This window comes from Rhinoraja longicauda, chromosome 15, assembly GCF_053455715.1.
Source record: "Rhinoraja longicauda isolate Sanriku21f chromosome 15, sRhiLon1.1, whole genome shotgun sequence".
Classification (NCBI taxonomy): Eukaryota; Metazoa; Chordata; class Chondrichthyes; order Rajiformes; family Arhynchobatidae; genus Rhinoraja; species Rhinoraja longicauda.
The window spans coordinates 48046989-48061679 of NC_135967.1; the positions used below are offsets into that span (position 1 = coordinate 48046989).

A 14691-nucleotide genomic window follows, 5' to 3' on the forward strand; every position below is an offset into this window, starting at 1 on the left:
ATGTGCCCCTATTTCTCCCACTACCCCACTGCTCTCTCCTCCACCCCTCTCTGGATCCACATTTCACACCTCTTCTCTCCTGACCTCACAGACTTTTTTGTCTTCTTTTCATATCAGGCCTTTGTCCACCGTCCGGTAATTAAATCCTGTACCCACCTATCACTCGCCTAGCTTTGTCCCACCTCAAACTCTTTTCTTCCTTTCACCTTCCTACTACAATTAGCCTGAACAAGAGTCCCAACCTAAAGCATCCATGTCCTCCAGAGATGCTACCTGACCACCAGAGTTACTGTAAACCAACATCTACAGTTCCCAGGTAGACACAAAATGCTGGAGTAACTCAGCGGGACAGGCAGCAGCTCTCGAGAGAAGGAATGGGTGACGTGTCAGGTCGAGACCCTTCTTCAGACTGATGTCAGGGGAGGGGGCGGGACCGCTCTCCCCCATCAGGCTGAAGAAGGGACCTGACCAGAAACATATTCTGACCCGAAAAGTCACCCATTCCTTCTCTCCAGAGATGCTGCCTGTCCCGCTGTGTTACTCCAGCACTTTGTGTCTACCTTCGATTTAAACCAGTATCTGCAGTTCTTTCCTGCACATTTCCTCTACAGTTCCCAGTGTTCCCATTTCATATTTTCCAGATTTGATGTGCAATCTCAGTGTGGCCAATGGATATTTTGACATACTTAACACAACGTGGCTACATGCAAGCAACAAATCTTACTCAAATGGATCAGAAGTCGGCGTTTGTTTCCAGGGCCCAAGTGAACAATACTGGGAGTAAGTAACATGCTGTTGGCATTTACATCTACAGCCTACACTGCTACAACAGTGGCTTCCCTTTGGGGTGGTCAATGAGCTGTCCTGTTTAATGAGGGAAGTTTAATTTGCTTTGGATAGCCTTACTATTTATGGACAATAGACAATAGGTGCAGGAGGAGGCCATTCGGCCTTTTGAGCCAGCACCACAATTCAATGTGATTATGGTTGATCATTCTCAATCAGTACCCCATTCCTGCCTTCTCCCCATACCCCCTGACTCCTCTATCCTTAAGAGCTCTATCTAGCTCTAGCTTGAATGCATTCAGAGAATTGGCCTCCACTGTCTTCTGAGGCAGAGAATTCCACAGATTTACAACTCTCTGAGTGAAAACGTTTTTCCTCATCTCCGTTCTAAATGGCCTACCCCTTATTCTTAAACTGTGGCCCCTTGTTCTGGACTCCCCCAACATTGGGAACAAGTTTCCTGCCTCTAATGTGTCCAACCCTTAATAATCTTATATGTTTCGATAAGATCCCCTCTCATCCTTCTAAATTCCAGTGTATACAAGCCTAGCCGCTCCAGTCTTTCAACATAGGACAATCCCGCCATTCCAGGAATTAACCTAGTAAACTTACGCTGCACGCCCTCAATAGCAAGAATATCCTTCCTCAAATTTGGAGACCAAAACTGCACACAGTACTCCAGGTGCGATCTCACTAGGGCCCTGAACAATTGCAGAAGGACCTCTTTGCTCCTATACTCAACTCCTCTTGTTATGAAGGCCAACATTCCATTGGCTTTCTTCACTGCCTGCTGTAACTGCATGTTTCCTTTCAGTGACTGATGCACTAGGACACCCAGATCTCGTTGTACGTCCCCTTTTCGGAACTTGACATCATTCAGATAATAATCTGCCTTCCTATTGTTACCACCAAGGTGGATAACCTCACACTTATCCACATTAACCTGCATCTGCCATGCATCCGCCCAATCACACAACCTGTCCAAGTCACCCTGCAACCTCATAGCATCTTCCTCACAGTTCACACTACCACCCAGCTTTGTAACATCTGCAAATTTGCTAATGGTACTTTTAACCCCTTCATCCAAGTCATTAATGTATATTGCAAATAGCTGCAGTCCCAGCACCGAGCCTTGCGGTACCCCACTAGTCACTGCCTGCCATTCTGAAAGGGACCCATTTATCCCCACTCTTTGCTTTCTGTCTGCCAACCAATTTTCTATCCATGTCAGTACCCTACATCCAATACCATGTGCCCACTAATTTTGCCCACTAATCTCCTATGTGGGACCTTGTCGAAGGCTTTCTGAAAGTTGAGGTACACCACATCCACCGGCTCTCCCCTGTCACTTTTCCTAGTTACATCCTCAAAAAATTCCAGAAGATTAGTCAAGCATGATTTCCCCTTCGTAAATCCATGCTGACTCGGAACGATCCTGTTAGTGCTATCCAAATGCTCCGCAATTTCGTCTTTTATAATTGACTCCAGCATCTTCCCCACCACTGATGTCAGACTAACTGGTCTATAATTTCTGGTTTTCTCTCTCCCTCCTTTCTTAAAAAGTGGGATAACATTAGCTACCCTCCAATCCACAGGAACTGATCCTGAATCAATAGAACATTGGAAAATGATCACCAATTCGTCCACAATTTCTAGCGCCACCTCCTTAAGTACCCTGGGATGCAGACCATCAGGCCCTGGGGATTTATCAGCCTTCAGTCCCATCAGTCTACCCAACACCATTTCCTGCCTAATGTGAATCTCCTTCAGTTCCTCCGTCACCCTAGGATCTCTGGCCACTAGAACATCTGGGAGATTGTTTGTATCTTCCTTAGTGAAGACAGATCCAAAGTACCGGTTCAACTCGTCTGCCATTTCCATGTTCCCCATAATAAATTCCCCTGCTTCTGTCTTCAAGGGACCTACATTTGCCATGACTATTTTTTTTCCTCTTCACCTACCTAAAAAAGCTTTTACTATCCTCCTTTATATTATTGGCTAGTTTACCCTCGTACCTCATCTTTTCTCCCCATATTGCCTTTTTAGTTATCTTCTGTTGCTCTTTAAAAGAGTCCCAATCCTCTGGCTTCCCACTCTTCTTTGCTATGTTATACTTCTTCTCTTTTATTTTTATGCTGTCCTTGACTTCCCTTGTCAGCCACGGGTGTCTCTTACTCCCCTTAGAATCTTTCCTCCTCTTTCGGATAAATTGATCCTGCAACTTCTGCATTGTTCCCAGGAATACCTGCCATTGCTGTTCCACCGTCTTCCCTGCTAGGGCCTCCTTCCAGTCAAATCTGGCCAGCTCCTGCCTCATGCCTCTGTAATCCCCTTTGCAATACTGTAATACTGACACTAATGTTCTACATTAACCTGACACCATGGACTCATCCAGTTGTGAACAACACTACGTTAACATTTGCCGGTTTATTTTAATAATATTTACATTGCAAAATCATGTGAATATTTGTTTAAAATTTTCATGCTCTTAAAAGTAGAGCTTCATCCGTTAAATAGCTGAATTTGTCTTTTAGCGATATCTGTTTTGTTGTGTAAATTAACTTATTGTGGTATTGTGTCTAATCTATCGATTTAGAGTTGAACAATGGGAAGTTGTGGCATTAGTTAGGGTAGACACATTAGTTTAGTTTTGAAGAGATTCAGCTTGGAAACAGGTCCTTTGGCCCACCGAGTCCAAGCCGACCATCAACCATCCATTGACATTAGTTCTATGTTATCCCATTTTCATATCTTCTCATCCACTCCCAACACACTCATTTACAGAGGCCAATTAACCAACAAACCCGCCCCTCTTTGGGATGTGAGAGGAAACCGGAGCATCCAGAGGAATCCTAAACAGTCAGGGAGAACGTGCAAACACCACACAGACGGCACCCGTCATGAGCAAATCCATGTCTCTGGCGCTGTGAGACAATGGCTCTACTTGCTGCCCACTGTGCTGCCCGATTAACCCAAGTTGTTTTAGTAGCACACTCAACTACAACAGCTGTGCTCAGTGGAGAATCTCTTCAACCAAGCCCATTTAACAGAAGATTCCTATTATGTGATACAAAAAGCTGAAGAATGGCAGAATAAAAAAAGTATAAATGAAACTCACTTTCAATTCTGGTAGCAATTTGAAGTCACACCATTAAATTGAAAAAAATGAATGGCATGTTAATTCACCAATGCATTTTATGTAAAGTGATTGTGTGTAAGGGAACTTGCTAAGGTTGTCTCCTTTAAATATTTTATTTAGTAAAGGAGTTTTACACCGTTCAAGTTCCATGGATGAGACGGGGAAGATCGTCTGGCGCTTAGCCCTGTGTCTGCTCCTGGGCTGGCTGATGGTTGGAGCCGCCTTGTTGAAAGGAATTAAATCTTCAGGAAAGGTAAAAGAATTGGTGATGAAAGGGGTCAAACTCTGGGGGAAAAAGGATGGGTTTTTACACGAGGAAATCTCTTTTTTTCTCCCTATAGCTCAGGCCCTCAAGTCCTGGCAATATTCTCGTAAATCTTCTCTGCACTCTTTGAACTTAACATCTTTCCTATAACAGGGTGATCAAATCAGAACACCCTGATTACCTTGTTAGAGGAAAGATGTTAAGTTCAAAGACTTCAACATCTTTGTTGCGTTTAAGCCAACTGTGGTCTCACCAGCATCTTGTGCAGCTGTTACATAACATCACAACCTCTACACTCAACACCCTGACTGATGAAGGCCAATGTGCCAAAAGCCTTATCTACCTGTGATGCCCCTTTCAAGGAAGTATACTTCTATCAGGTCTCCCCGCAAACTCCGGCGTTCCAGAGAATATAATTTGAATGCAGTTATGGATATTATTACCTGACATGATTGGATAAAATGCGAAGCTTTTCACTGTACCTCAGTACACGTGAGAATAATAAACCTAAACCTAATCCTAAACCTAACTCAGGGCAGTTGTCAGCTGGCTGATTGACTGGATTTCCATAATGGATGAGCCCATCTGAAAGTGACAATGACAAAGAAGCTAAACTGAATATACTGAAGATACTGTAACCAATTCCTCCCTAACTGAGGAAGTGCTATTTACACTGAGGTTAACCTACTGCTCTGAGATAAATACACTCTTTATGTATATTTAAGAATCAAAGGGTATTGAGTTAAGGCAGGACAATGGCACAGAGATGAAAGATCAGTCATCAATCTTACTGGAAACTGAAGCAAACACGAGGGGCCAATTTACTAACTCTTGCGTCTATTTCTTTTGTTCTAATGTTCCAATTTTCAAGAGAAACCAAAGTAATGTAGATGCCAGCGATAGTCACAGAATCATATGGCACAGAAACAGGCCTTTCGGCCCAGCTCATCCATGCTGAACTAGATGCCTCTATCTAAGCCAATCCCACCTGCCCGTGTATGGCCCATATCCCTCTAAACCGTTCCTGCCCATATCTGAAATTTTAAAATCCTGGAAATAGAGAGACATAAAGCATAGAAACAGGCCCTTTGGCCCAACTCATCTATGCTGACCTAGATGCCCCCATCTAAACCATCCCACATGCCCTCATTTAACCCATATCCCTCGAAACCAAGGGTTCCCAACCTGGGGTAAATTTGTTGATTCTGGATTTGTACATATTGACTGACAGTGTTTGGTTCTGGTATACTGGTATCTGTTCATTAGTTGTTCATAAATGAGTGAAATGACATTCTTATGTGCTATTATTATCGTTATTTTAACTTAAAATAATAATGTTAAAAACAATATTTAAAATCTCCCCTTTGTCGGTTGCTTTATTATGGTAAAAGTGTAAACTCAAATTACTGAACAAATCAGGGTGGGAGTAAATTTACTTTCGAAAAGTTGCAAAGGGGTAAACGGGATGATAAAGGTAGGAAACCCAGCTCTAAACCTTCCCTGTCCATGTACTTGTCCGAGTGTCTTTTAAATGTTGTAACAGTTAGCAGGTCAGTGGCACCGCAGAGAGAGTAAATATTTCAGACTGATGACAGGTTCCGAAGAACAGTCTTGAACTGAATGGTTAAATGATATTTTCCTCCACTGCCACTGACCTGCTGGGTACTTCCAGTGATTTTACTTCTGTAATTCACCTCTGCTTCATTCACTGTTTTAAATGAAATCCTATATTTGCCATTTAATTATTGAATGTAAATGTTGTAGCAGAAACACAGGACAATCTAACAATCCCTGTCCCTGACCAGGTGGTTTATTTCACTGCAACATTCCCGTACGTGGTTCTGACCGTACTTCTGATCCGAGGACTGACCCTGGAGGGAGCTTGGAAAGGGATTGAATTCTACATTGGAGGTCAGTCGGACTTCTCAAAGCTGGCTGATGCTGAGGTAAACAAATCACAACATTCTATATGGCTTTGAGGAAAATATGTCTCACTTTTAATCTGGTATTTTATCTCAGTTAGTTTTTGGTTTTGCACTAGTTGATGAAAGCTATGTTTAGTCATTTGTTGGTTGAGATCTGAATTAATTTAACACGATGGAGCTTTCTTTGTTCCAGCTTGCAGAGGGATAACAAAGCCCAGACGACAAGAGTGCAAGAGATCTCATCTCTTTGGCAATCACATCTCATCTCTTGCTAAATAACAAGCAAAGTCAGTGGCCTAGGCAACAGCGTGTAGATAAGGAGGCTGAATGATACACTACTGTTGACCAGTGGAAGCATTATTTAGCACCCACACAATAGAATGGTGGGAATATTCCACCCCATATTCTCCCTGTAACTACAAGATGTTGGACTGAACTGGATTGGTGTCTTTGGACCATCAGAGGCTGAGGGGAGAATTGACAGAAGTATATAAAATTATGAGAGACATAGATAGGGTAGACAGTCAGAACCTTGGAGGCAGATATAATAGTGGCATTTAGTTATGTTGGGGATGGAGGGAATGGAGGAATACGCGTCACATGCAGGTCAACATGTGTTGATCTTGGCATCATGTTCAGCACGGATATTGCGGAGAAGGGCCTGATCCTGTGCTCTACTGTTTTACGTACGATACTAATGTTGAATGAATTTGTTAAATTTGACTGATTCCATCTTCTATTCACCAGGTGTGGAAAGATGCTGCAACTCAGATATTCTATTCCATGTCAGTGGGCTGTGGCAGCTTAATAACCCTGTCATCCTACAACAAATTCCACAACAACTGTTACAGAGACACTATCATTGTCTGTGTGGTGAACTGTGCCACGAGTGTGTTTGCTGGATTTGCCATCTTCTCCGTCCTGGGACACATGGCTCACGTACAGAACAAGCCTGTTTCAGAGGTCGCTCAGTCAGGTAACTATGGTCTCCATTCTGTGCTGAAGGTTATTTGAGCAGGGGATCTCACGCCTGCCTTAGACTTGGTTTAGTGTAGTTTAGAAATACAGGATGGAAACAAACTCTTTGGCCCACCAGGCCCACGCCGACCATTGATGACCCGTTCACAGTAGATCTATGTAATCTCATTTTTGCACCCAGTCCCCACACATGGGGGACAATTTACAGCGGCCAATTAACCTACAAGCCTGCACGTCTTTGGGATGTGGAAAGAAACTGGAGCACCTGGAGGAAACCCACACGGTTACAGGGAGAACCTGCAAACTCCACACAGACAGCACCCTGGTTCTTGATTCCCCTACCCCATTCAAGAGAGAGCTAGATAGAGGTCTTAAGGATAGCGGAGTCAGGGGGTATGGGGAGAAGGCAGGAACGGGGTACTGATTGAGAATGATCAGCCATGATCACATTGAATGGCGGTGCTGGCTCGAAGGGCCGAATGGCCTACTCCTGCACCTATTGTCTATTGTCTACCCTTTTTCATTTTTTTTCCTTAGTACCTAATCAGATGTACAGCACTTTGGTCAACGTGGGTTGTTTTTAAATGTGCTATACAAATAAAATTGACTTGACTTGACTTGACTTGACTACCCTTGGTAGAATTACAAATTACTGACAGTGTATTTTGTTTATGTAAAGCTTTCAAAGGAAATGTGAAACCTGCAAATTTGTCGTATTGGTGCTACTGTGGCACTGAAAGAGTCCATCCAGTCCATCAGCCTAATGCTTGCTCTGAGGGAAGCAATCCTATTGGTCCCATTGCTCCTTCTCATTGTTCCCTTACACCTGAGCTGGAATGGAACCAATGTCCTAGGGGGAGTGTTTGCTAGTGCTGTCGGGGAGGATTTAAACTAATGTGGCAGGGGGATGGGAGCTGGAGCAGAGAGACAGAGGGGTGTAAAATGAGGGTAGAAGCAACAGGTAGCAAGGTGAAAAGTAAAAGTGGCAGGCAGACAAATCCAGGGCAAAAATCAAAAAGGGCCACTTTTCAACATAATCGTACAAGGGGTAAGAGAGTTGTAAAAACAAGCCTGAAGGCTTTGTGTCTCAATGCAAGGAGTATACGTAATAAGGTGGATGAATTAAATGTGGAGATAGTTATTAATGATTATGATATAGTTGGGATTACGGAGACATGGCTCCAGGGTGACCAAGGCTGGGAGCTCAACATCCAGGGATATTCTATATTCAGGCGGGATAGACAGAAAGGAAAAGGAGGTGGGGTAGCGTTACTGGTTAGAGAGGAGATTAAAGCAGTGGAAAGGAAGGACATTAGCTTGGAGGAAGTGGAATCGATATGGGTAGAGCTACGAAACACTAAGGGGCAGAAAACGCTAGTGGGAGTTGTGTACAGGCCACCTAACAGCAGTAGGGAGGTTGGGGATGGCATCAAGCAGGAAATTAGAAATGCATGCACTAAAGGCGCAGCAGTTATAATGGGTGACTTCAATCTACATATAGATTGGGTGAACCAAACTGGCAGGGGTGCTGAGGAAGAGGATTTCTTGGAATGTTTGAGAGATGGTTTTCTAAACCAACATGTCGAGGAACCAACGAGAGAACAGGCCATTCTAGACTGGGTATTGAGTAATGAGGAAGGGTTAGTTAGCAGTCTTGTTGTGCGAGGCCCCTTGGGCAAGAGTGATCATAATATGGTAGAGTTCTTCATTAGGATGGAGAGTGACAAAGTCGATACAGAAACAAGTGTTCTGAACTTAAAGAAAGGTAACTTTGAGGGTATGAGGCGTGAATTGTCCAAGATAGACTGGCGATTGATGCTGAAAGGGTTGACGGTGGACATACAATGGAAGGCATTTAAAGGTCGCATGGATGAACTACAACAAGTGTTCATCCCAGTTTGGCAAAAGAACAAACCAGGAAAGGTAGTGCATCCGTGGCTAACACGGGAAATCAAGGATAGTATTAAAACAAAAGATGAAGCATACAGATTAGCCAGAAAAAGTAGCATACCAGAGGACTGGGAGAAATTCAGAGTCCAGCAGAGGAGGACAAAGGGCTTAATTAGGAAAGGGAAAATAGGTTATGAGGGAAAACTGGCAAGGAACATAAAAACAGACTGCAAAAGTTTTTATAGATATGTCAAGAGAAAAAGATTAGTTAAGGCAAATGTAGGTCCCTTGCAGTCGGAAACAGGTGAATTGATCATAGGGAACAAGGAGATGGCAGACCAATTGAACAAATACTGCCGGAAATAGCAGGGGACCGGGGGTCTAAAGAGATGGAGGAACTGAGGGAAATCCAGGTTAGTCGGGAAGTGGTGTTAGGTAAATTAAATGGATTAAAGGCAGATAAATCCCCAGGGCCAGATAGGCTGCATCCCAGAGTGCTTAAGGAAGTAGCCTCAGAAATAGTGGATGCATTAGTGATAATTTTTCAAAACTCTTTAGATTCTGGAGTAGTTCCTGAGGACTGGAGGGTAGCTAATGTAATCCCACTTTTTAAAAAGGGAGGGAGAGAGAAAACGGGGAATTATAGACCAGTTAGCCTAACATCGGTAGTGGGGGAAAATGCTAGAGTCAGTTATTAAAGATGTGATAGCATTACATTTGGAAAGTGGTGAAATCATCGGACAAAGTCAGCATGGATTTACCAAAGGCAAATCATGTCTGACGAATCTTATAGAATTTTTCGAGGATGTAACTAGTAGAGTGGATAAGGGAGAACCAGTCGATGTGTTATATCTGGACTTTTAGAAGGCCTTCGACAAGGTCCCACATAGGAGATTGGTGTACAAACTTAAAGCACACGGTATTGAGGGTTCAGTGTTGAGGTGGATAGAAAATTGGTTGGCGGACAGGAAACAAAGAGTAGGAATAAACGGGTCCTTTTCGGAATGGCAGGCAGTGACTAGTGTGGTACCGCAAGGCTCAGTGCTGGGACCCCAGTTATTTACAGTGTATATTAATGATTTGGACGAGGGAATTGAATGCAACATCTCTAAGTTTGCGGATGACACGAAGCTGGGTGGCAGTGTTAGTTGCGAGGAGAATGCTAGGAGGCTGCAGAGTGACTTGGATAGATTAGGCGAGTGGGCAAATGCATGGCAGATGCAATATAATGTGGATAAATGTGAGGTTATATACTTTGGCGGCAAGAACAGGAAAGCAGAGTATTACCTGAATGGTGACCGATTGGGAGAAGGGGAGATGCAACGTGACCTGGGTGTCATGGTGCACCAGTCATTGAAAGCAAGCATGCAGGTGCAGCAGGCAGTGAAGAAAGTGAATGTTATGTTGGCATTCATAGCAAGAGGATTTGAGTTTAGGAGCAGGGAGGTTCTGCTGCAGTTGTACAGGGCCTTGGTGAGACCGCACCTGGAGTATTGTGTGCAGTTTTGGTCCCCTAACCTGAGGAAAGACGTTCTTGCCTTAGAGGGAGTACAGAGAAGGTTCACCAGATTGATCCCTGGGATGGCGGGACTTACATATGAGGAAAAACTAGATAGACTGGGCTTGTACTCGCTGGAATTTAGAAGACTGAGGGGGGATCTTATAGAAACATATAAAATTCTTGAGGGGTTGGAGAGGCTAGATGCGGGAAGATTGTTCCCGATGTTGGGGGATTCCAGAACCAGGAGTCACAGCTTAAGGATAAGGGGGAAGTCTTTTAGGACCGAGATGAGAAAACATTTCTTCACACAGAGAGTGGTGAGTCTGTGGAATTCTCTGCCACAGAAGGTAGTTGAGGCCAGTTCATTGGCTATATTTAAGAGGGAGTTAGATGTGGCCCTTTTTGCTAAAGGGATCAGGGGGTATGGAGAGAAGGCAGGTACAGGCTACTGAGCTGAATGATCAGCCATGATCATATTGAATGGCGGTGCAGGCTCGAAGGGCCGAATGGCCTACTCCTGCACCTATTTTCTATGTTTCTAATTGACGATTTATTTTCTCTCATTTATAAACTTCCCTTTTTGATTCTTATTGCCGATAAACTGAACTGTGGACTAATTTGTCCTCGTCAAGGAACCTCCCCATAGATCTGTGTTGATTGATTGAAAGATACAGTGTGGAAACAGGCCCTTCAGCCCACTGAGACCATGCTGACCATCGATCAACCATTCACACTAGTTCTATATTATCCCACTTTCTGATCCACTCCCTGCACACTGGAACAATTTTGCAGATACCGATTAACCCACAAACCTACACGGCTTCAGAATATGGGAGGAAACCGGAACACCCTGAGGAAACCCACACGATCACAGAGAGAACGTGCAAACTCCACACAAACAGCAACCGAGGTTCGATTCGAACCAGGTCTCTGGGGCTGTGGGGCAGCAGCTCAGCCAGCTGCTCTACTGCATTACAGGAAGAAACAGAGCACCCAAGGGGAAACGTGCAGTCACATGGAGTATGTGTAAAACACATCAAGGCAGCAGTTCAGGTCAGGAGGCAGATCTTGCTTCTGTGTAGTTTGCATACTAAATAGGTACTGGCTGGTCATTTGCATTACAGGTTAGTGCCTGTAACCTGCACCAACCTCAATGTGTTTGCAACACTTGGTCTGCATTAATGAAAGCTGCACCTCTTGAATTAGAGAATCGCGTTGTGTTTGTAGAACTCGCTACCTAACGGCCAAATATGGTCTGTCTACAAGTTTGCAGATGACACCACACTGTGGTGGGTCGGATCACAAACAATGATGAGACTAAGTACAGGAAGGAGATAGAGAAGTTAGTATCAGGGTGTCAGGCCAGCAATCTTTCCCTCAATGTCAGTAAGATGAAGGAGCTAGCAACAGCCAAAAATGCACACCGACGCCTTTACTTGCTGAGGAGACTGAGGAAATTTGGCATGTCTCCAGTGACTCTTACACACTTCTACAGATGCTCCATAGAATGCATACTGTCAGCTTGCATCACAGCTTGGTTTAGGAACGGCTCTGCCCAAGCCGGCAAGAAATTGCAGAGAGTAGCCCAGTGTATCACACAAACCAGATTCCCCACCATTGACTCTATCTACACTTTGTGTTGCTGCAGAAAAGCAGCGAAAACAATCAGACGTCTCATTCCTTGTTCTCCCTGCTCCAATCTGGCACCAGATATAGCAGCTTGAAAGCGTGCACCAGCAGTGTCAGGAACCTCATTGCGGCCATTGGAACTGGTGCGCTACAATGCTGAGAAACTATATGCTGCACTCTGTATCATTCCCTTCCTTCTTGAGTGTGGCTTGATGTATTCATGTCTGCTATTATCTGATCTGATTGGATAACATGCAAAACAAGGCTTTTCACTGTATCTCATTATGTACGGCAATAATAAACCTAAACTTAAATCTAGATATTCTGCAAATGTCCTGAACCAGAATCGAAAATCTTACATGAATCTCACATCATGTAAAAGACTGGGACTAGCGTGACAGTGGCATCTTGGTCAGCATGGACAAGTTGGGCTGAATGGCCTTTTTTTCATGCTGTATGATTATGAGATCTTTGGAAAATAGAATTAGGGTCTTAACTCTGGTACAATTTTTAGTTAAATAGTTATCTTTTTGTGCAACTCTCCCTTGTCCAGTCCCACCATTCTTCTACCCACTGAGTGTCATTTAATGTAGTGAACCAGTGAAGGAGGAGATCTTGTAAGATTTACTAATGAATCATATACTTGTGTACACAGAACCCAGTATTCAATTCCATTTCATTCAATGAAACAACAACTGCTTCATATAATGCCGCACATCTCAATATTGCATCACTCCAAGGTGCAGTATACCTGCTTGTCTTCACAATATAAATATATTTAAGGACGATTACCTGAAATTGTGTCTGTTGTTCAGGTTTCGGTTTGGCTTTCATCGCCTACCCAGAGGCTTTAGCACATCTGCCGTGGGCTCCTCTCTGGTCCGTATTGTTTTTCTTCATGTTGCTCACGCTGGGACTCGACACTCAGTTTGCAAGTTTAGGTAAGAGTGGCTCTGCCAAATTTAACAACACTTTTGATATTTCTTCATTCAAGCTGAGTAAATGTTGCTGTTGATTGTAATGGTTAGATATCCCGGATGGGAAAGAGCTGGGAAATGATGGTAGATGTGTACACAGCTGTGGGCACATCACCAATTTGCCTTCTTAATAACAGACTAGTATTTGTAGTCTACCATCTATTGCACAATCATTAGCAACTCTTGTTTCTCTGCTTGAAGCCAGGGATTTGTGCACTAGGTATCTGAGGATAATAATTGTGCTAATGATTGTGCAGTAGATGGCTTCTCCCTAACAATTTGCCCGTTCAGAGTAACGAACTGGATTACATATGGAGGACAGATGTACAGAGAAACTGCCTCAGCTGTTCCCTCAGTCTCATCACTCCAGCCTTTGATAGGGTGCCATGTGTTGGGCTGCTTCGGAAGATGAGAGCCCACGGTATCAAAGGGCAGATACGAGCATGGACAGCAGGTTGGCTGGATGGCAGAAGATAAAGAGTGGCAATAAAGGGGGCTTTTTCTGGTTGGCTGCCAGTGACCAGTGGAGTCCCACAAGGGTCGATGATGGGGCCGCTACTCTTCACGTTGTATATTAATGATTTGCATGAGAGGATTGAAGGCTCTGTTGTAAAGTTTGCGGATGATACGAAAATAGGTGGAGGGGCAGGTAGTGTAGAGAAAGCAGGGACTCCGTAGTAGGATATGGACAGGTTGGGAGAGTGGGCAGAGAAGTGGCAGATGGAATATAATGTAGCAAAGTGTGGAGTCGTGCATTTTGGTAGTAGGAAAGTGTAGACTATTTTCTAAATGGGGTGAGAATCCAGAAATCGGAGGTGCAAAGGGACTTGGGAGTGCTGGTGCAGGATTCCCAAAAAGTTAATCTGCAAGTCAAATTGGTGGTAAAGAAAGCAAACTCAATGCTAGCATTTATTTCAAGAGGGCTTGTAGACAAAAACAGGGATGTAATGTTGAGGTTCTACTAGGCGCTGGTAAGGCCGCATTTGGAATATTGTGAGGAATTTTGGGCACTATATCTGAAGAAGGATGGCCTGGATCTGGAGAGGGTCCAGAGGAGGTTTACCTGAATGATCCCAGGAATAAGTAGGTTAACGTATGATGAGTGTTTGTCGGCACTGGGCCTGCACTTGCTGGAGTTTAGAAGAATAAGGAGGACCTAATTGAAACATACAGAATAGTGAAAGGATTGGGTAGGGTGGATGTGGAGAGGATGTTCCCACTAGTGGGAGAGTCTACGACCAGAGGTCATTGCCTCAGAATTAAAGGACGTTCTTTTAGGAAGGAGATGGGAAGAAATTTCTTTAGTCAGAGGGTGGTGAATAAGAGGGTGGTGAATCTGTGGATTTTTTTGACACAGAATGCTGTGGAGGGCAAGTCGGTGGATATTTTTAAGGCAGAGATAGATAGATTCTTGATTAGTTGAGGTGTCAGAGGTTATGGGAAGAAGGCAGGAGAATGGGGTTAGGAGAGAGAGACAGATCAGCTATGATTGAATGGTGGAATAGACTTGATGGGCCAAATGGCCTAATTATACTCCTATTCCTTATGACCTTATGAGGGAATACTGTGGGACACTGATTACCATCGATTTAAACATTTCT

General features: G+C 43.9%; 1 protein-coding gene across 1 annotated transcript in view; it reads left to right on the plus strand.

Moving 5' to 3' along the window:
• The window catches only part of LOC144600295 (sodium- and chloride-dependent neutral and basic amino acid transporter B(0+)-like), a 33976-nt gene that overhangs the window by 3720 nt on the left and 15565 nt on the right, over positions 1 to 14691 (plus strand). The window contains exons 3-7 of the mRNA XM_078411861.1: positions 642 to 780; positions 4046 to 4178; positions 5996 to 6136; positions 6863 to 7091; positions 12929 to 13054. Of these exons, the coding sequence (XP_078267987.1) occupies positions 642 to 780; positions 4046 to 4178; positions 5996 to 6136; positions 6863 to 7091; positions 12929 to 13054 (768 nt within the window). The remainder of the gene's footprint in view (positions 1 to 641; positions 781 to 4045; positions 4179 to 5995; positions 6137 to 6862; positions 7092 to 12928; positions 13055 to 14691) is intronic.